The sequence below is a fragment of the Pelmatolapia mariae genome, linkage group LG3_W (genome assembly GCF_036321145.2).
Source record: "Pelmatolapia mariae isolate MD_Pm_ZW linkage group LG3_W, Pm_UMD_F_2, whole genome shotgun sequence".
NCBI classification, from domain to species: domain Eukaryota; kingdom Metazoa; phylum Chordata; class Actinopteri; order Cichliformes; family Cichlidae; genus Pelmatolapia; species Pelmatolapia mariae.
The window spans coordinates 53,324,786-53,347,932 of NC_086229.1; the positions used below are offsets into that span (position 1 = coordinate 53,324,786).

At 39.4% G+C, this 23,147-nt stretch overlaps 2 protein-coding genes across 2 annotated transcripts; both read right to left on the reverse strand.

The window, feature by feature from the left end:
• Positions 1–681: 681 nt before the first annotated feature.
• LOC135932655 (toll-like receptor 13) lies at positions 682–4,446 on the reverse strand. Its single transcript, XM_065470190.1, has 3 exons — positions 1,980–4,446; positions 1,010–1,127; positions 682–928 (listed from the first exon to the last, which is right to left on the reverse strand). The coding sequence occupies exons 1-3, from the start codon at positions 4,444–4,446 to the stop codon at positions 682–684; spliced, it is 2,832 nt and encodes a 943-aa protein (XP_065326262.1).
• Positions 4,447–14,359: 9,913 nt separating this feature from the next.
• LOC134623751 (toll-like receptor 13) lies at positions 14,360–22,252 on the reverse strand. Its single transcript, XM_063468775.1, has 5 exons — positions 22,137–22,252; positions 15,837–18,376; positions 14,886–15,003; positions 14,546–14,804; positions 14,360–14,426 (listed from the first exon to the last, which is right to left on the reverse strand). The coding sequence occupies exons 1-4, from the start codon at positions 22,250–22,252 to the stop codon at positions 14,558–14,560; spliced, it is 3,021 nt and encodes a 1,006-aa protein (XP_063324845.1). The 3' UTR covers positions 14,360–14,426; positions 14,546–14,557.
• Between the last annotated feature and the right edge of the window lie 895 nt (positions 22,253–23,147).

Below are 23,147 nucleotides of genomic sequence, written 5' to 3' on the forward strand. Positions count from 1 at the left end.
TTTAGTACAAGTAACAAGAAACCATACATGTTATATTTTTTGTAACACACAATTAATCATATCTGTAAATACAAATAATATAAGATGATTAAGTAGAAAATGCATTCAGTCTTCTGGCAGAAGACTCCAGTGTGTTGAACAGCCTGTAGCCAGTTCAAGTAAGTGCTCCTCTTCATCAGTCTCATTATTATTTTGTTATATTATATTATAATAGCATTTCATTTCTAAGCACATCACCTATGAAAAAAGTTCATTCACACTTTTATGGCAAGAAATGTCATTTAGTATATTTACTCCTGACAGGATGAGCACAACAAACATGCTAATATGTTACAATTCTGTACATGCATTAATAAAAATGCACATATAATTCTTGTTACATTGAGTTCTACATTTATAAAACAGACAACATGAAATAAGACTTGACACGTTTGACTGAGTCCATAAACTCCAGGAAAGTCCACTAGACAACAAAGTGTTGCTGAGGTCACAGGTCAAGGCACTATAGGGCTGTTTACCCATAGACTTCGACAAGCAACCTTATTGAAGCCACACTTCTAATGCCCAGCAGGGGCATTAGAAGTAATGCATGTTTAGCCACTCCTGCATTAGCGTGACCCCTCTGTTTATATATACAATATATATATATACAATCTGTGATTTTTCCACCTGCGTTAAATCTCACTGGATGACTCTCTGGCGTCCAGTGAGGAGGCACCTGTGCTCAGCAGGGGTTTCTTCTCTCTTGAGAGCTTGTTGTATTTTCTGCCAGAAGACTCCAGTGTGCTGAACAGCCTGTGGCCAACTCAGGTAGCTGCGCTTCTTCACCAGACCCCTAATTTGGTAGTATGGAGACAGCTGCTTGGCTGGTATGTCCTCCAGAAACACCATGATCAACACATCCTTGTGTTCATTGAAGAGACGGAAGCTAAAGACATCACACACAGATTAATCAATGTAGAAACTGGTGACATCATTACATGTAAGAACAAAGAGTTGGTAACCATACCTGGCCATCTGGATTTCTTTGGAGCACCACTCACTCTGCAGGTAATGCTGGCTGATCACACAGATAGTCTTTCTGCTACAATAGATGGCCTCTGTAATATTTTCTATGATGGGCTTACCTGTAAAAACAAAAATCTGACACATCAAACATGTCAGCATTGTGTTCTAAAATGACACAGGTAAGTTGCATAAAATTTAGCTAAAACTGATGCTGAATCAAATTCCAGCTAATGAGAATCTATAATTTTCTTTTGTGAAATTCTTAAGTCTATACTTTGTTAATTGGGCAGCTACACATATTTGTATTGGATTGGAACAGTTGACAAGCTCAACGGAGAACAGTGGAGATGGATGATTGTCTCTGGCTAAACATTTTTAAAGTCTGTCTAAAAGTGCCCAATTTACTAATGGCAGCTGCTAAAAGATTCTACAGTATTCAACTTTTATGTTTGCCGAAATCTAATTTAGTGAAGATTTTCTTAGAGGCCTGTAAGTGCGTAATGCATCTTTGGTGCTTTTCTCTTTTCAATGCAGTAAAAAAACAATGAAAGTATTTTCATGTTTAAAGATTATAAATATGGAAGAAACTTAGATGTTTCAATTTAGTTAAAGCTTTGGGTACACATGGCCTTCTAGTGGCTTGTTCATGGTTTCAGCAAAAAAAAAAAAAAAAAAAAAAATCTTAACTGTAGTTCTTCCAGAGTAAACGTTTCATTTACCAATGACATTTCACATGTCATTGGTATTTTTGTTTTGACACTATAGATGCTGTTTATATTTTTGCAGTGCTGTCAAAGAGAAAAAAAAAAGATACTGTGGTGTCAAAACTTGATCTTTTTCGGTACCACTGAAAAGCAGAACAAAAAGCAACAATTGTATTTATAGGAAAGAAGACAAAGAGTTTGTGTGCTAGCCTCATTAAATATTGATCTAAAAATAGAAAAAAAGAGGCTAATGATAATCATCTATACCTGGTTCAAAGTCTCTGTGGTGCAGACAGAGTCTCCATCCCTGTTGACCCTCCAGCTCTGGAAGCAACTCTCCGTAGACCCAAGCTTCATCATGAACATTGTAGGAGACAAAGGCATCATAGCTGTGAGGAATACCTTTCCTCCTCCTCTTATTATCATAGAGAAAGGCCAGGAAGAGGTAGTAGGTATAGGTGAGGTGTGACCTCAGGAAGTGGTAGATGAAGGATGCAAGGAGAGTAAGCGCAACTAGACTAGAGCTAAAAAGGAAGCAGAGCAAGGCAGCATCTATCCAACAGGAGTCAAAACCAAAGTCCAGGAATTTGTTTCCCCGTTGGCTAACAGGAAACGCACAAGTGTACTGATGTGCATCAACAACCTGCGTCTGTTTGCTGCTTTGAATCCACTGGATAAGACCGTAATTAGAACATTCACATGTTAAAAGGTTAGCAGACAGATCCAGATATTTCATGGTTAAAAGGGATTGGATAACTGTTTCACTAATTACGAACAATTCATTGTTACTGACATCGAGCCACCTGAGTGCCGACAGTTTGGCCTCTGCTAGAAAATCCAAAGACCGCAGTTTATTGTTGGAGAGGTCGAGTTTCATCAGGTTTGGAATTGGCAAGAACACGTCAGATGTTAAAACTGAAAGCTCGCTGTAAGTAATCGTAAGACGTTTCAGTTGTGGTGTGTGTTTAAATGTGTCTGGGTGCAAAGATCCCATGAAGTATGCCTCTGTTATTAAGTACTCTAAAGAAGTCAGACCACTGAGAACATCTTTTGAAATATCGTAATAACCTCTATGAACCTTGATATGAAGCTTCTTCAGTTTGGGTAAATTTGAGAAAGGGTTATCGCTTTGTTTGGAGCTGTTATGTGGCAGGCTAGAGACAACATTTAGGATCAGAGTGCTTAAGTTTGGCAGTCCACTGAAATGCTCATAAAAATAAATATCACCTTGCATAAGAAGGAATTGGAGGTTATAGAGTCCCTTTAACCCTCCTTCCTCAACATTGTTACACATGCGTACATCTAAATTCAAATAACGAAGGGAAGACAGATTACTGAAGACTCCTTGAAAGAGATTTATAAGCTCATTGTTTTTCAAATACAAAAAGTCCAGTGTCTGTAATTTAAATTTAAAAGAATAATCGAATGATGAAATCTTATTGTTTTCAAGATTTAAGATTTTCAAATTGTTTAAATTTTCAAAAACACACTCAGAGATATAGGATATATGATTGTGGCTCAGATCAAGTATTGTTAGCCTTGTTAAATTCCAGAAGTAAGGACAGTAAAGTTCACTGATGTCATTGATGCTAAGGTCATAGACTTCCAGTGTGGTGAGTCCTTGGATGGCAAGTGGCAGTTCGGACAGTTCATTATTTTGTAATATCAGGCTTCTGAGCTGTGTCATTGACTGGAGTGCATTATCAGCCATGCTGTTTATAAGGTTAAATGATAAATTGAGGTTAGTTAGGTGAGAACAAGACTGCAGCATGTTCTCCTTTAAGGTGTGAATCTCACTACTGCTTACATTCAGAGATCTAAGAGAAGGAATTTGGCAGGCAACATCAATGAGACCATCATCTATCCACTTTTTCATGTTATCCATCTGAAACTCTTGAAGAGAGTAAGCAGTCTGCAGAATCGCTCTGTACACCTCAAAGCTAAGAGAAGTTCCACTCATGTGCAGTCTCGTTAGACTCTTTAAAAAAGTCTTGTTTGACACTTCCCACTCGATGTCCCCGGTCCAGGCTCGCAGGTCCAGAGACTGCAGATGAGGAAAAATGTCTCTTGTAATGCTGAACTTCTTCACTGAATCCAAACATAGAGTGAGTAGGTTTGAGGTATTTACATGGAGGTCATCGGACTGAAACGAAGAAAAGTTGTTGTAACATACAAACAAATGTTGTGAGGTTGGGAGTTTAATAATGTGATCAATATCTGAAATTTGATGCAGCAGGTTATAGCTCAAATCTACTGAGCGTACGGTGACCAGGGGCTGAAAGGCCACAGGGGAGATAAATGAGATCTGGTTCCAGTCCAGAGACAGTGTCTCTAACTTGGAAAGACCCTGAAACATGTTTTCTGTCAGTTTTGCGAGCCTATTTATACTCAAGATGAGAACCTTTAACTCTACCAAGTCTGCAAAAGCTTCATCATCAATTTGTGAAATCCAATTTTTTTCCAAATTTAGAACTTCAAGCTTGAATAAACCTTCCAAATTCATCCTGGTAATATTTGAAATGTAATTTGACTTGAGATTTAGCAATACTGTATTTTTGGGAATGTCATCTGGAATAGCAGTGAGGTAACGCTCTGTGCAAGTGACTGACACATTAGATTTTTCTGTATAGATAATTGTGCAGTTTTTCAGTGAAAAAGCAAGTAAATGTTCACAATGAAAGAAACACAAAAGAATTGAGAAAAGCAGCAGAGGCCAAACTCTTGTAGCTAGCATGTTGATGTTGGGAAGCAGTGCTGTTTTCACTTAGAGATGGGGGTATTCTGTTGTTCAATACACCTGAGTCGGGCAGGATAAGAAATAAAATTGAAGGTATTAGTCTGATTACATTACTGTGTCATCATTTTAGCACAGAATAAAACAACGTGAGATTTGCTGCAACTAGTGATGAAAAATTAGTGATGAACAATTAGTGATTTTGATTTGTTGTTCCAGTAAACCTCTGAGACTCACCTCTGATCGGTATGTCTCAGAGGTTTACTGGAACAACAAATCAGAATAGTGAACTCCTGGAATCCTACTATACATTTAACTTCAGTGAAAGCTTCATCTAATCCAGAAAGTTACATGAAGAGGATACAAATTGAAACCCACCGAGACTAACAAGACTAACATCAAAACAACTAGTAGCTCAGTGATACGCAAGTAACTGCTATCACAGCTAGAGAAGGATGAAGTAGAACACAAATGCTGTGGCAAGGTGGAGCCAGGATTTAAAGTCAGGAGTGAGATATAATTATCTCCACCCTCCAAGATCAGGTGGCAAGCCCCATAAACAACTGGTATGTTGAATGTGAGAGCAGTTGACCTGAAAGAGAAGATCATGGCTAAGTTGGCTAAACCTGGACCCTCTGTGCTTATTACCAAGATTACGTGAATTACCCTGTAAATGTCTACTAGCACATGTGAATGCAGCATTACCGTTAGTGAAACCAACTAGCTGGTCTATGACACAGCTACAGTGATCCCTGAGATGCTTGACTAATAACAGCCACAAAGAACAGCAAGACCAACATCAAGGCAGCACAGAGGGAAGTTAGACAGATTTCAGAATTGCAGAAAGGTCAATCCATCCATCCTTCCACCCAGTCTCCTCTGGTTGTCTTTATCAGCATCACAGGGGGTGCTGGATCTTGTCCTAGCTATCATAGGGTAAAATGTGGGGTATACCCTGAACAGGTTGTCACGGCCTTTTATGTTCCAAACACCAAAAAAGTCCAAGAAAAGGCCGTAGGTGGCAACGGAAGGTTTGTTTTAGAACGCACTTCTGACTTCACTGTTTAAAATTATATGGCGTTTATTTCGTGGAAAATTATAAACAAAAATCAACCAAATAATTTCTTACAACTTAAAATTAAATGAAAGTTAACTTAATTTGCTTTCACAACTTCAAAAAGTGGTCAAAAAATCATTTTTTAAACCCTCCCGTCATCCCATCTGACATTTGGCAAACAAAAAACATCTTTACCACACCCCTTCAGGGTGCTCTTAATCCCTTGATTAACGGGAGGGTCCATAAACTAATAAGCCAAACACTTTCCAAAAACTGTTCCAAAAATTAATTACAAATTTACATAACAAAACTAGGTCAGCATATTCCTACAACTTTAAAGAAAAAAGAAAAATTAATAAAAATTGCGATTTATAAGCATTCAACAAAAATGGCCACAACACAGGTTACCGGTCTATTATAGCACTAAGGCCATCTCTCAATACTCAAGTACGCAAGTCCATACTTCGTAAGTCCGAACTTCCCGAGAATGCAGCGCTATCATTCTACAATTGGAATGGGAGTGTACTTGATGACATCACAGCTCCCCAGTTTTTACTGGCATCCCGCCTTAATTACACTGGGATTAATATTTTCACCTCCTTGGTGAGGTGCTCCACAGGAGAAGGCCACAGGGCAGACCCAGGATAACATGAGAGATTATATTTCTTGGTTGACCTGGAAACGCCTAGTTGTTTCCCCAGATATGCTGGAGGAAGTGGCCGGGGAGAGGGAGGTCTGGGCTTCGCTGGTTATGCTGATGCCCCCGCAACCTAGCACCGGATAAGTGGAAGAAGATGAATGGATGGATGGATGGGTGGATGGATCGATGAATCTCTGGCTCTTCCAGAGCATGTCTTTTATCATGTCTCCCTCTACTCACTCCCAACCAGTTGTGGCAGATGGACATCCCTCCCTCAGCCTGGTTTTACCAGAGGTTTCTTCCTGTTAAAAGGGAGTTTTTTTCCCCTTCCGACTGTCACCAAAGTGCTTGCTCTTCAGGGCTTGTCTGAAAGTTGGGGTTGTATTGTGTATTATTGTCTTGGTCTTTAATTTACAATATAAAGCACCTTGGGGCAACCATTGTTGTAATTTGACGCCATATAAATAAAACTGAATCGAATCAAATTCAAAGGGTAGATCTCTGAGATGATTCACTGTGGGAGAATCGGTATGTTTGATTTGGCACAGATTTTGCATCACATGTTCTTCCTGATACAACACTGTCATTTATCTGGGCCTAAGAACATCATTATGAGTCAACCACATTATAACTTGACTTGAAAGGGAAATGAGTTAACCATTACACCATGGAGCTACTGGCTTTGGTGACAGTATGGGCTGGATTATCTAATGGACACAGGCTCAGCCAGCTTGAGGGTTTCATCTAAGTAGCACAAATTTCTTTCCCTTGAATTGTACAAATTTTGATTTGTTTTTTCAAAACCAATAATCTGTAGCTTTCTTATAAAAAAGCATTTTCTTGGCCATTGACATCAATATTACTCTCAAAAAAACCAAAGCGCAAACAACATATAAATGCAACATAGATAATAAAAATAAATATAAGACAGTTCAGTGTGCTAGGTTTCCATCATTACAAAATCCAGTTCTGAGAAAAACCTTGATACTGCTTAACTGATATTGATTTTAATCACTGAGATTTTTTTAAGTGTGTGTTTTAATGTCAGCTACATCTCAACAGCTCTAAAACAAAATAACAGATTTTTTGATTTAATGTGACCACATTTGTGTCATATTTTTTTTCCAGTAAACGCGAATGATATTGTTAGGGTTTATAAACAGAGTCTTACCTCTTTCATAAGTCTTTCCTTGAGACATGAAACTGGCCTGAACTCAGAGTGGATGCGCTGCAAGTGCTATTAATCTGAGGAAGACAACAGTGGAAATTGGCTTTTTTTCCGTCTGACTAATGGGGAAGTTAGACTGTTAAATCAGAAAGGGTTTTAGCTCTCACTGCTGTATCGTATCATTTCCTTTTTCTATTATGATGCTGATGTTTTATGTAGCCTGTTTAATTAAAAACCTTTTTGATAAAGAGTTATTTCATTGTGTAATCTTCACTGTTTTTGTCCAAAACACAATCTCTGTTGCATCACCTGACTCTTGCTTGCAACAAAAAGGAGTTTACACAATTAAGATATGAACGATATAAAGATATGATTATTTATTAAAGTTTATTTACAAAAGGTGAAACAGAAATGTCAGTAAGTCAGGGTGAAATGAGGACAATTGACAGTGCTACCCATGAGTCACATGAAGTTAAAATGTGCTTATCAGTGCACCAGTGAAAACTCAGTTCCCATTTACACCAACTGTACTACTCACCAACATCCCTAGCAATAATTTGGTAGTTATGAAGCATATTTAAGAGGATAGAAGATGGAAACACCAGAAATTGTTTAAACTAAAAAAAGACATACTATGATGAACATTAAGTTCTAGACAGAGTGTCAGCCATCACATTTTCCGAAGCCTTCAGGTGTCAGATGTGCATATGGTAAGGCTGTAAAAGTATGTGCCATGTCATCAAGTGCTGAGTTGGATTCTTATGCCATGAGAGGACTCTACCACTACCCAAATATACTTCAAAATGTTTCAAAGCCAGAATTGAAGCAAGAGTTTCCTTTTCCAAAACTGGCAGGAATAAAACTTGTGGGAGAAGTAGCTCAATACCTGCTGCATCCTGATGCAACAATACTGCCCCAGCATCCACTTTGCTAGCGTCTACCTTCAGTTGGAAAGAATCTCTGAGATGGGGTCTCTCAAGCCCTGGAGCAGAGGCAAGGATAGCCTTGACATCCTCAAAGGTTGTCTGATTGTGATATGACCATTGGAACATAACCTTGGGACTTAAGGAGTCAGTTAGAGGAGCAACCACTGCAGAGAAATTCTCACAAAACCCACAATAATAACCCACCATTCCAAGAAATTGTGGAAGTTCTTTCTCAGTAGTGGGAGAATCGAAGTGATCAGTAGCTTCCACTTTAGCTCTTACTGGATGTACCTGGCCCTGTCCAGCCACCTTACCCAAGTAAGTCAAAGTGGCCTTAGCAAACTCACACTTGGCAAGGTTCACTGTAAGATTGTCCGAAGTTATGGAATCAAGGAAAGCCCAGATGCCCCTAAGATGATCTTGCCAGGTGTTGCTATATACCACTATATTATCTAAAACACAGCACACCCTTCCACACCAGAAACCACAAAACTCATTAGGCACCTGAATGAGAGAAGACACATAGCATTCAGCAGGGGTCTCAAACTCGCGGCCTGCGGGCCATTTGCAGCCCACATCACCTCTACTTGCGGCCCACATATTGATGTGAAGAAATATTTTTTTAAAAATTATTATACAAAAAATGATTTAATACGACAGCAGAGTGTTACAGGCATGGGCCTTTAAGACTGTGGCCTCATGGGCGGTGTAGTCCTTGCTGCAAGGAGAATGTGTGGGACCGCCCCTCCCGCTGTGTGTGTCTGAGTGTGAGGGAGGGAGAAAAAGGAAAGTGAAGAGTATGAGGTGCTACCGAGCAGAAACGGGAGATGGAAGCATGTAAATATAAAAATAACCACTGCAGCCAAAAAGAGTGCCTGACGAGCCCAGTAAGCTATTAAGACTCGACTGTACACTGTATTCGTGTTTTCCTCCGAAACAATAAAGTTCTGCTGGAGCAGCCTTTCAATGCCTCTTTCTGTCTCTCGCTAGCAAAGTTGACCCAGACAGTAAAGCTAGTTCCCGGCTACGAGCCCGACATGGAACCCAAAGTATTAGCCAGAGGTCTCCTTACCACGGTTCGGAGCTGCGGACCTGGCCGAGGTAACAAGAGAGTGAAAACATGTTGAGGGCTGTGTTAGTTCAGTGAGAGATTTATTTGGAAAGAAAACAATTTTCACTTGCAGTCGAAAACTAATGTGTACGCTTATGCCTGCATTTTTATTTTGTTAAATACAAACAAAATTGTAGCAAAAGTGCTGCCACGTGTCTGGCCAGAAAGAGCTGTTTATTTGGTAGTTCAATGTTCTTCTGCTCGTCAAATACATTTCATTGCAATGTTGACCCTGCGCTAACTTGCGTATGACAAATGAAACTGAAACTGAAAGGCTTCAGATAGTTAAGATTGAGAAAAAAATTGCGTTCATGTTCGCAATTTTGTCTTGTTACACAATATTTGGAATTAAATAAAACAAACAAAACACTACACTTTAGGAAATATTAGTGGGTGTTTTTTACGTTTGTTTTTTTGTACTACTTGGACACTAAAGTGGCCCTCCAATGAGATGACGGTGCCAGAAGTGGCCCGCGGCTCATTTGAGTTTGAGACCCCTGGCATACAGGCTTAACCCTTAACCAACACAACAGGCCTATGCTAAGTGTGTATCTTCTTCACTCACAATTTGTTTATACACCACATTGCATTTACCCACATAGCAAAATTGGTATGGCCCGGATCTGGCCCACACAATGTGCTTACATGTGGCCAACATACCGCAAACAATGACGGCCCAGATCTGGTTTGCCAGAGGTGGCCCACACATATATATCATGTACATCAGTCATATCATTTTTGATTGGTCGACATGCATTTTCCACCAACACGAAAGGGCAGTTTTTTGTTTTGCAGCAAAAAACCAGCAGGCGCAGAGTCCTCTGGCTGACAGGAAGAAGAACCAGCAGGCGTGGAGTCCTCTGGCCAACAAGAAGAAGTTAATGATGGAGGCTGAATACGCGACTGAGCTAATGACTGAACTGAAGGTTGAGCTGCAACCTGACCAGGTAACAGAACTGCAGGCTGCGCTAAAGGCCGAGTAGAAACACAGATCGACAGAGGAGCAGGCTCAATGAAAACAGTCTTTGTGAAATTAGCTCTCTGCTCTGAGTGAACAGATGCAGATCAACAGAAGTCCTTAACATTCTCAGTTTTTAAATTAACAGTCCTGGTGATTTTAACTCCAGGCTCGGAAGAAGCAGAGTGACTACAGTTTTTCACACTCAATGTAGGCTCAGAAAAGGCAAACACAGAACAAGTGTCCCTTTCACTCACAACAGCCGGCTGCTGTGCTTGCAGCACAGCTGCCGCTTCCTCCTTGGAGACGGCTCCGAAAGGTCCGAGCAACACCACATTCAGCGGGCCGGGCCGCAACTTCTCTGGTGAACCGGGCAGAACATTCTCTGCCGGGCTGGGGAGGGAACCGGAAGCAGCTGGGGGGTGAAGATGGAGTGTGTTGAGGAGGAAATCCTGTGCGAGTGGGTGAAGTGAACCAAGTAGCCAGGGGAGGCCAGAAACCAGTTACTGTAGCCGGCTTGCTACAGCACCACGAAACTCCCCCTCTGGAAGATCTAGCCACAGGTTGATCAGTCTTGCCACAGAATCAATGGTGTCTTTCCAGAGCTCCTCTGATGTGATGAGTGTCGCTGGGTCCATTTTGACTGGTCCGTACTGTCATGGCTAGCGAGGCAAGCTGTGTGGCGTGAGAGAGGACCCAAAATGTAGGCACGGCTGTGATGCGAGTTAGCTTTATTAGTGAGGTAAGGATATAAACAGAGACGAAGTAAGCATGGACGGACACTAAGGATAACTTACACAGGGAAAACCAATAAACAGGGAACCATCACTAACAAACCTAAAGCGCGAGGGGATTTAGAGCAGGGGTACACAGGGAACATCAACTAGGGAGAAACACAGACAGACCAGTAACGCACATAAGAGGAGACATGCTATAAATGCACACAGAGGGAAACAAGGAAACTGCACACAGGAGGAAGACACAGCTGAACCTAATGAATCTGACGAAACAGGGAGGCCGCAAACTCAACACACATGCAAAGACAGACTAAGAAACACGGGCTTTACACAGAGGGAACACACAGGCAGGGAATTACAAGATACAGGACAGAACCCATACCGAAAGAACTAAAAAGACACATCATGAAATTACAGATAAATAATACAAAACAGAAAAACACTGGGTCACCAACCCAGGACAATGACACTAATTAGTCTCTGCTGACTGCAGACTTAAGTTACTGTGTTGTGTTGTGTTGTGCGTAGTGCCGACCTGGGGACAGTTTCCACTTTCGTTGTACTAGGTAAGACTGTGCAATGACAATAAAGAGTTATCTCTTATCACGCTATCTCTCTCTCTAGATTTGCTTTTTATTAGTGACAGGCTTAATAATTATATTGTTTATTTATTATTGAGTTTTGTTTTCATGAGGAAACATGCAAATGATAACAACTTGAACCTTTTTCAAAACTGTGAAACTGCAAAGAAAAAAGCCATTTTCACTGAGCAACAGACCACTCTCACATTTACAGTTTTTACAGTAAAATTATATAGTACATAGCATACCATTTAACATTAACAACCATATAAAACTGTTAGTTACTCCTATTCTTTTGCTGTTGTGAAAAATAAGAAAAAAATGAATTGAAATGACTGATGCGTCTAAGATGAAAGTACTGTCTCTCACTCAAGCCCTCAGTTAGTGGTGACAGGCAGGTAAAGCACTAGGGAAACTTGCTGTGGGCTGTTGTGAAGATTAAACCAAAGATTAAATGTAATTAAGGACATTAAGTCCTGTAAGCATTAGGATACCAAAGACATATTTGTGTCACAGTTGTTAGTATGAATGTTAGTAACAGGAAAACATACTAGTTATTATTTTGTAACAGTTGTTAAATTAATCATATGTGTAAATACAAACAATGTAAACTGAGAAAAAAGAACAATACATTTAGCATTTGAAATATAAGTATAATTTTAATTCCTAACAAGTAAAATTTTAAATGTTTCTTTTTTCCCCTATTTTCTTATTATCACGAAATGTACAACATGCAGAGTAGAGGAGGATAGATTAGGGAACTTACAGAAAAATACGAGTGTGAGTGCATTAATTTCTATTCAGTCCAGGATTAATGCAGTTGAGGAGAGAATTATTACAATAATCAGAATAATACTTAAGGCAAAATTAACTCAGTTTTTTCACCATCATCACCAATAATCATAATAAGGACAATGATAGCAATAACACAATTATAACAAGAATATGGGAAATAACTATAACTCATAGTCACGCAAACAGAAATTTCCAGCTGATTTTGTCAAATGCTTTTTCTGCATCGACTGATAAGATTAGTCTGGTCAGGATGGATAAGGGCTGGAATTACATTTTCTAAATGGGATGCAAGAACTTTGCTTATAATTTTAATGTCTGTATTTAACAGAGAAAGTGGCCTAAAACCATTTGGCTGATTGGGATCTTTCTCTGGTTTTAACAACAGGTTACTGCAACATCATTGCAGTATTCATGATAGGAGGAATTCTAGACATAATCATAAATTCTTTAACCATTCTAATAAATAGCGAGGACAGGGTTGGCCAGAAATGTTTGTAGAACTCAGCAGGGACGCCATCTGGGCTAGATGCCTTGTTACTGAGTATTTGATTAAGAATAGTTCTTCTAGAGCTATAGGTTTATCCAACATCGTACCTTGATCTTATGTTAAAATAGACAGATCTATAGCACTCACAAATTTGTGAATGTCTTCCATATTTGGGTCATGGTCAGAAGTGTATAGATGCATCTAAAATGTCCTAAAAACATTATTTATATCTGGAAGATAATGAAAAGGTTTCCCTGCTGAGTCTTTGATAACTGTACTTGATTTTTGTTTTGTTTTTTTTTGCTTAAGTAGGTTTGCCACATATTTATCTGATTTATTTATTATTGTATTCAGATTTCTCATGTGTCAACCGCTGTATAAGAAACTGTGATTTTGTGTTTAACAAAACATTTAAATCAAGTCCGTGTTTTCTTAAATCACACACCAGCTTTTCAGAAGGGTTGGCTGTGCAATTTCTTTTCAACAATTTAATTTTTTCTTCCAAATTGTTTTCTAATTCTGTCTTTGTCCTTTTTATAGGATGAGTATGAGATAATCCTGCCCCCTGAAAACAGCTATAGCTGAAGTTGAGAGGTGTTCGGAGAATCATTTATTTCCAAGAAGGATGTCCATTCTCTTTAAAATATTATTAAGTCCTAGTCTTTTAGCAAAGATGTGTTCAAGAGCCATCAGGTGGTCGATTTTTGTTGCCATTTTTTATTGAGTTTGAAAGAGACAGGTGCATGATCGCTTGTTGCCCTTGAGTGGAATTGTGTTTCTGATGTATCTGGATGAAGGGAATTACTGGCTGGGGGGAAAATCTATTCTCGATGATGAATGATGGACTTGGGAAAAGTAAGTGAATTCTTGATCATCAGGGTGGTTTAAATTCCAACTGTCACAAAGGCCATAATCTTCCATGTATGGTTTTAAAATTACAGCGGATTGATATGTTCTATTATCAGGACTTTTGATTAGTAGTTAAATATAACGATATGAAACATATGTACAACCCTAACCGCATTTTTATATTTATATTTGCACCTTTGGCTCTAAACACAACTATGCTTGTTCTTTACATAAACTGTATATGAAAGATGGATGGAGCCACCACAGCATTATCCACCAGCTGGAGAAGCCCCATTATGAAGCCTCAAGTTGAGCATGTGTGCAATCTTCATTTTGGTATTTTGAACATAAGGGGGTGAATCTGACATCGATACCAAAGGATATCCTGGGCCATCTGACCTCAGGAAATCACATGATAGGGTGGGGCTAGGTTTCACAATGAGCTCACCCAAAACCTTGGCTGATTGTGACCTACACTCGTCTTCACACCTTGGCTCGTGTGATTAGGTAGAGGATCATTAGAGGGTCCATTGTCCCTCTCGGAGGGACACTCCCACAGGGCTTAAATCTGGGACTCTCCACCATTTGACCCTAGAACTTAAGAAGCTTCTCAGATGAGAGGTGAAACATCTTCAAGCAACTTGAAGTCCAGACGCTTTCTTTCCAAGCTCCTTAGAATACCAAAGGATAAGGAGAGCAACTTGTCAGTCTCACTGTAAAGCATACCCTGATTTATTCTCATTTGCAATAATTATATCTGCTTTTTACAGACAAACAATGATTTTTCCACCTCAGGCAAACTTCAGTGGATGACTCTCTGGTGTCCAGTGCGGAGGCACGTGTGCTCAGCAGGGTTTTCTTCTCTCGAGAGAGCTTGTCGTATTTTCTGCCAGAAGACTCCAGTGTGTTGACCAGCCTGTGGCCAGCTCAAGTAAGAGCTCCTCTTCACCAGACTCCTTATTTGGTAGTAAGGAGACAGCTGCTTGGCTGGTATGTCCTCCAGAAACACCATGATCAGCACATCCTTGTGCTCATCGAACAGACGGAAGCTAAAGACATCACACACAGATTAATCAGTGTAGAAACTGGCGACATCATTACATGTAAGAACAAAGAGTTGGTAACCATACCTGGCCATCTGGATTTCTTTGGAGCACCACTCACTCTGCAGGTAATGCTGGCTGATCACACAGATAGTCTTCCTGCTGCTATAGATGGCCTCTGTGATGTTTTCGACGATGGGCATACCTGTAAAAACAAAAATCTGAGACGTTAAACAAAAATCTGAGACGTTAAACAAAAATCTGAGACATCCACCATGTCAGCATTTTTCTAGTTTTAACATTTACTACTTAAAACAGCACTGGTAAATAACATAAAATGTAACCTTTTCTATAAGTTAAAAAATTCTCACTTTTTGAGAATAGCAGGATCTACAGTAGTGTCTAAATTCCAGTCACAGCCTTTGGTGGGACTTTTTGAGTAACGGACAAGCAATGTACAATTCAATAAGCTTCTGGGGTAATAACTGGTGCTGACTCAGACTTTAATTTTTATATTTTCTGGAATTCAGATGTTTTTGTACTTCTGTATTCTTTTATGTGAAACACAACTTCATGATTTCAGCAAAAAACTCGACCAATCTTAAGTGTACGTTTTCTGTAACTGTATCTTTCATTTTCCTACATGTAGGATGCTTTGAAAGTTGAGCAGCACATCTAAAGTCTACTTTTAGAGGTTTAAAGATCAGTTTGCAGCTTTTGTCCAGATAGTCAGTCTTAAAATATCTAGATCTAGCATTCAAATTTTGTTTTGTGGGTCATGTGTGATTGGTATTCTTGTTTGACATCATATCAGCCATTTGTTTTTGTTTTAAAGGTATTGTAGTAAAAATTTGAACAAAACAAAACAAAAAGCAGTGGTGTGAAACCCTGATCTTTGTCAGTACAAGTTTAGAGTGGCAACAATAGTGTTTAAAGGAAAGATGAGACAGAGTTTGTGTGGTAGCTCCATTAAATATTGATCTAAAAATAGAAAAATAGAAAAATAGAAAAAAAGAGGCTAATGATAATCATCTATACCTGGTTCAAAGTCTCTGTGGTGCAGACAGAGTCTCCATCCCTGTTGACCCTCCAGCTCTGGAAGCAACTCTCCGTAGACCCAAGCTTCATCATGAACATTGTAGGAGACAAAGGCATCATAGCTGTGAGGAATACCTTTCCTCCTCCTCTTATTATCATAGAGAAAGGCCAGGAAGAGGTAATAGGCATAGGTGAGGTGTGACCTCAGGAAGTGGTAGATGAAGGATGCAAGGAGAGTAAGCATAACTAGATTAGAGCTAAAAAGGAAGCAGAGCAAGGCAGCATCTATCCAACAGGAGTCAAAACCAAAGTCCAGGAATTTGTTTCCCCGTTGGCTAACAGGAAACGCACAAGTGTACTGATGTGCATTAACAACCTGTGTCTGTTTGCTGCCTTGAATCCACTGGATAAGACCGTAATTAGAACATTCACATGTTAAAAGGTTAGCAGACAGATCCAGATATGTCAAGCCTGGAAGGGATCGGATGACTGTTTCACTAATTATAAACAATTCATTGTCACTGATGTTTAGCCACCTGAGTACTGACAGTTTGGCCTCTGCTAGAAAATCCAAAGACCGCAGTTTATTGTTGGAGAGGTCGAGTTTCATCAGGTTTGGAATTGGCAAGAACACGTCAGATGTTAAAACTGAAAGCTCGCTGTAAGTAATCGTAAGACGTTTCAGTTGCGGTGTGTGTTTAAATGTGTCTGGGTGCAAAGATCCCATGAAGTATGCCTCTGTTATTAAGTACTCTAAAGAAGTCAAACCACTGAGAACATCTTTTGAAATATCGTAATATCCTCTATAAACCTTGATAACAAGTTCCTTCAATCTTTGTAAATTTGAGAAAGGCCTATCCCTTTGTTTAGAGCTGTTATGGGTCTGGCTTTGAACAACATTTAAGATCAGAGTGTTTAAGTTTGACAGTCCACTGAAATGGTCATAAAAATAATTATCACCTAACAGATAAAGAATCTGGAGGTTATCAAGTCCTTCGAACCCTCCTTCATCAACACTGTCACACTTGTCTAAGTCTATATACAAATATTGAAGGGAAGACAGACTATGAAAATCTCCTTGAATGAAATTCATGATATCAATATTTCTCAAATTCAAAAACTCCAATGTCTGTAATTTATCTTTGAATGTATCTATAAATGACACAATCTTGTTGTTTTCAAGATTTAAGATTTTCAAATTGTTTAAATTTTGAAAAACACAGTCAAAGATATAGGATATTTCATTGTGGCTCAGATCGAGTATTGTTAGGCTTGTTAAATTCCAGAAGTAAGGACAGTAAAGTTCACTGATGTCATTGGAACTAAGGTCATAGACTTCCAGTGTGGTGAGTCCTTGGACGGCAACTGGCAGTTTGGACAGTTCATTATTTTGTAATATCAGGCTTCTGAGCTGTGTCATTGACTGGAGTGCATTATCAGCCATGCTGTTTATAAGGTTAAATGATAAGTTGAGCTCAGTAAGGTTAGAGCAAGACTGCAGCATGTTCTCTTTTATGGTGCGAATTCCACTATTTCTCACATCAACAGTTCTTAGAGAAGGAATTTGGCAGGCAACATCAATGAGACCATCATCTATCCACTTTTTTATGTTATCCATCTGAAGCTCTTGAAGAGAGTAAGCAGTCTGCAGAATCGCTCTGTACACTTCAAAGCTAAGAGAAGTTTCACTCATGTGCAGTCTCGTTAGGCTCCTCAAAAAGGTCTTGTTTGACACTTCCCACTCGGTGTCCTTGGACCAGCCTCGCAAGTCCAGAGACTGCAGATGAGGAAAAATGTCTCTTGTAATGCTGAACTTCTTCACTGAATCCAAACTTAGAGTGAGTAGGTTTGAGGTATTTACATGGAGGTCATCTGACTGAAAAGAACTAAAGTTGTTGTGAGTAATAATCAAATGTTGTAAAGTTGGAAGTTTAATAATATAATCAATATCTGAAATTTGATGCAGGTAATTGTTGCTCAAATCTACTGCACGTATGATGACCAGGGGCTGAAAGGTCACAGGGGAGATAAATGAGATAATGTTGTTGTTCAGAGATAGGGTCTCTAATTTGGAAAGACCCTGAAACATGTTTTTTGTCAGTGCTGTGAGTGAATTTTCACCCAAGTCGAGAACTTTTAACTCTACCAAGTCTGCAAAAGTTCCATCATCAATTTGTAAAATCCAATTATATTTAACATATAGAGCTTCAAGCTTAGATAAACCTCCTAAATCCATCCTGGAAATATTTGAAATGCCATTTGAGCTGAGATTGAGCGATACTGCATTTCCAGGAATGTCATCTGGAATAGCAGTGAGATGACGCTCTGCACATGTAACTGACACATTGTTTGAATTTTCAGAATAGAGGATTGTGCAGTTTTTTAGAGAAAAAGCAAGTGAATGTTCACAATGAAACAAAGAAGACAGAAGTGAGACAAGCAGCAGAGACACGCTTTCTGTAGCTAGCATGTTGATCTCAGTGGTAGTTTTCACTTTCTTGAGGAAGATGGAGGTGGGGGCATACTGTTGATCAATACACCTGAAGAAGACCAGAGAAGAAAGAAAACATAAGGTAGGTCTGATCACATCACAGTGTCCACAACTTGGCACAGAATGAAATAATGTGACATTTGGTGCAGTCAGTGGTGAAAACTGGTGATAGTCTGAGATTTCATCTACCTATCCATGGGTCAGTGGCTCAATCCAGCACATGTATCAAAATTGGGACCTGCAGGCCAGAGCCCACTCTTTACATATTTCAAAGAGACATGCATATCGCTTAAGATTCTCCATATATTTTGTCTTGCACAGTTTTACTTGTGGTTAACAAGCTAGATAACACACAATGAAGTTTAAAGGAAAGGCAGGCAGCTGAACTACAGATAGGCAACTGAGTTGTCCTGTCCCAGCAAATCACTGTTTCTATGAAAAACCCATATAGGAACTCCAAAGGTCAAACCTGGTGTTGGGCACTTGTGGACACCCCCAAGTGGGATAAGTATGGGTTTGTTCTGCCCACAAAGCCCCACAGTTCACCCACACCTAGCCACAATAGGTAGCTGCTTCCCTATTATTTATAATAAAGAACCACCATACAAGGAAATGTGAGTAATGTGGAAAATACAAAACGTTTTTCGGTCTATTGCAGATATTTGAGGCTGGGGCTAATGATTCAAAACATCTGTAAATGGAAGTTAAAGTGTATCTTACTGCAAAACAACTCAAGTGTGGCTTCAAGTTTCTTTGTTTTTCATTGTTCTGTATTTTCTTTACCATGGGGATCATGTGAGCCACACAGTGTGAGACCTGGGTGGACAGCCCACTGTGGTTCCCGTTACTGGCATGAAATGTTTGGCACATGTGGACCACATGGTGCAGATGGGGCCCCAGTAGAGCACCCCACACCTACAGGTATGTCACACTTGAAAAACCAAACTTACCAAAGTATCCTAAAGGTTTAGCATTTGTAAGACTAGCAGGTAAAACATATAGTGAGCACAGAGTCTCTAAAACAGATAAAGCTCCTCAACACAAGGAGCTTCTAAAACTTTCTAACACAAATGGCTTTTTTTGGTCATCATCTTAATATTGATGTCAAAAAAAGAAAACTACTGAAATGTAGGCAAAACCTATGTAAAATAAGAAATATCACCATGTTACTTTTCCATCATCACAAAATCCATATTTCTGAGGAAAACCTTGATACTGCTTAACTGACAGTTTATTATTATTAGTTCTTTATTTATCCAGGTAAAAAATCTCATTGAGATTACAAAACTCATTTCCAAGAGAGACCTGGCATCATGGCAACAAAAGTCAAAATGCATGTACCATATAAGTATATATCATTTAAAACAAACACAATATCCCGTACAAACATGTTAAAAATATAAAATTACAGATCAAATTAAGAGTGACATTAAAAACAATCACACTGAGTAAAAGAGTTATTCTCTCGTTCCTTTCAGTTGGACTTAAACTCTCCCAAGGTAACCAATTCTGATAACTTCAGTTCCTTCTGCAGATTATTCCAGGAAGCAGGGGCAGCGTATTTAAAAGCATTTTTCCCCAATTCTGTTCTGATTTTTGGGACAATCAGTTGTATTATATTGTGAGAATGAAGGCTATATTGGTTGTGGTTTTTACACATATAAACACATAAATAAGATGGAACCAGCCCAAGGAGAGATTTATAGATAAAGATCAACCAATGGGAGAGTCTGCGAATATGCAAAGATGGACATTTAGCAGCATCATACAAATAACAATGATGTACACGATTTCCACAGCCAGTAATAAAATGTAAAGCAAAATGGTAGACAGTATCCAACGTCTTTAGGTAGTGGGTAGGTGCTTTAATAAAAAGCAGGTCACCATAATCCAATAAAGGTAAAAAAGTTGCATGAATCAAGTGTTTTCTCACTTGGAGAGAGAAACAGGATTGATTTCTAAAAAAGTAACCTAGTTTTAGTTTTAACTTCGACACAAGCCTTTGAATGTGAGTTTTAAATGACAAATTCTGATCTATAATGATCCCTAGATACTTGTAAGATGTGACCATTTCAATTTCAGTTCCTTGAATTGTTTTAATCTTAGGAGACGTAGCTAACAACTCTTTGCCATTTGAGAATAACATGAACTTGGATTTCTCTGGATTTAACACCAACTTAAGTTGAGTTAAATGGGACTGAACATGATCAAAGGCAGACTGCAGAAATTGCAGGGTTTGTGCTACTGAAGGGGATGAACAATAAATAATTGTATCATCTGCATAAAGATGAAATGCTGCATTTGACAAATTATCACAAAGGTTGTTTATGTAAAGAGAGAATAGCAATGGCCCCAATATGGAGCCCTGCGGAACTCCTTTGGATACTTGGAGAAAAGAGGAAGAAGACCCAGCAGCATGGACACACTGTTTTCTTGCTGACAAGTAATTTGAAAACCAGCTTACAGCATTTTACAGGTAGACCAATATTGTTTAGTCTATTTAATAAAATAGCATGCTCAACTGTATCAAAAGCCTTTGATAAGTCAAGAAAAAGAGCAGCACAGTATCTTTTGCAGTCCATTAAATCAATGATGTCATTAACCACTTTAATAGCAGCAGTTATTGTGCTGTGTTGTTTTCTGAATCCTGACTGATGTTGGGAAAGAACTGAATTTCTGTCCAAAAAGTCTTGCAGTTGTTCACTAATGAACTTTTCTAGAACTTATGCTAGAACACACAAATTAGATATGGGCCTGTAGTTATTAAGAGCTGAAGGATCACCTCCTTTCAGCAAAGGGAGAACATAGGCAAATTTTCATATTACAGGGATCTCACTGTTCTAGAGGCTAAGATTAAAAATATAAGTTAGTGGTTCTGCTATAAAATCTACAGCCAACTTAAGAAAATAGGGCTCAAGTTGACCTGGTCCAGCAGATTTATTTAGATCCAACAGATTTAAAGTCCTGTGGACCTCAAAAAACATTTAGTGAAGAAAAACTGAAGGGCTGAACCGCAGATTCAGTTTGAGTGGTTGCAGAGAGAGCCTCCTGTTGATTAAGCTGTTTTAAATCTGGATATAAAGATTCAAATAGAGATCCTGAAGAAACAAAATGCTCATTAAAGCAGTTTAGAATGTCACATTTCTCTGGTAAAGTGCAGGAGTTTTTTTTTTACAACAAAGGCTGGCATCTCATTTGTAGTTATGTCCCCATAAGAAGATTTTATTATTTTCCAGAATTTTTTAGGATCGTTCAGATGTTTAATGGTTTTTGAAAGATAGAATTCTGATTTGGCCTTTTTAATTAAGGAAGTTGAACGGTTTCTGAGCTGTCTAAAAATCAGCCAATCTGCTTCAGATTTTGTTTTTCTGGCCTGAGCCCAGGCAACATCCCTTTTTTTGAGTAGACTGGAGAGCTGGGGAGAAAACCAAGGGTTGTTTCTGCATTTTACTCAAAATTTGCGCATGAGGGCATGTTCATTTATAATTTTGATAAAAGTGTCATAAAAATCATTCCATGCCAGCTCAACATCAGTTATCAGGTAGATTCTATTCTTAGTCCCATAAATCATGAAAGAAAGCTTACTCACAGAAATGCTTAAAATCTTGTTTAAAAACTATTTGTGGCCTTGATTTTGGGAGCTTCAATTGTCTGACTACAGTCACACAGTGGTCACTGACAGCTGCCAGTTTCAAATCGGTCTGCTGATATTTTAAGTGTATATATTAACGTTGATTTTGTTTACTGTGACTGTAGCTGAAGTCATATTCTTTCCAGTACACATAAGAAGTATTGTTACGCAGCCTTACCTCTTGCCATGGTCTGACCAGCCCTGGCCGGGCGCCCTGCTCATTTGTGTCTGTTTACATTCTGACAGAGCCGCGCTTCCACGGAAGCTTGAGCGCCGACCCAGAAGTAGCTCCATTATGAGTTCCTCCACACCGGCGATTAATCAGCGCTCACTAGCTGCAGCGAATTATCCGCCTTTTGACACCTAAGTATTTAATGCTGTGACCAGACTTCAGTCAGCGCTGGATCATTAGACATTAGACTGAGCTCGTTAGTACTGTTGAGATTGTGTATTGTTTCTGATGCCCTCACGTCGCCATCCAGGACTATTGGGAACCGGGGGAATTCACCACGGGGAGTCACTGCCTGAACTGTTGTTATTTTTTTTGCACTGTAAATACATTTGCTGTCTCATCGCAAAGGAGATCTGCTTTCGAGTCCGTTCCATCCGCACTTCCAGCCACCTACGGACTCTGCAGATTCTGAATTCGTGAAACGTGAGTTATGTGTCAAAGCTGACCTTTTGGACCGCCATGACAAAATGTTGCATCACCTCGTGAAAGAACAGAACACTCAGAGATTAAAGGTATGTTGCAACCCACACCTGCAGCCGCAGCAAATACTCCACCTACCTTGCCTCTGCTAAGTGTGGCAGCTGCCTGCCCGCTTCCTCCCTCTCCTTCTCCACCAGCATGTGAACACACTCTTCCAATGCCTGAAATGTTTTCTGGGGAACTGGACAAATGTGGGGGCGGTTTGACTCAGTGTGCCCTGATTTCCAGGCATCCAACACAAGCTTATGCTACCGACTGTGCCAAGTTTGCTCTCATTGTTCAGTTATTGACGTGTAGGGCTTTGAAGTGGGCTCAAGCTGTCTTAAGCACCAATCCTAATGTTTCCTACCCAGATTATAAGTTTAGGTGTGTTTTTGACAAGGGCTCCAGCCCGGAGACGGCTGCCCATCGTATGTTCTCAGAGAGAACATACGATGGGCAGAAGGAGTATGGCTGATTTCTCCATGGAGTTCTGGA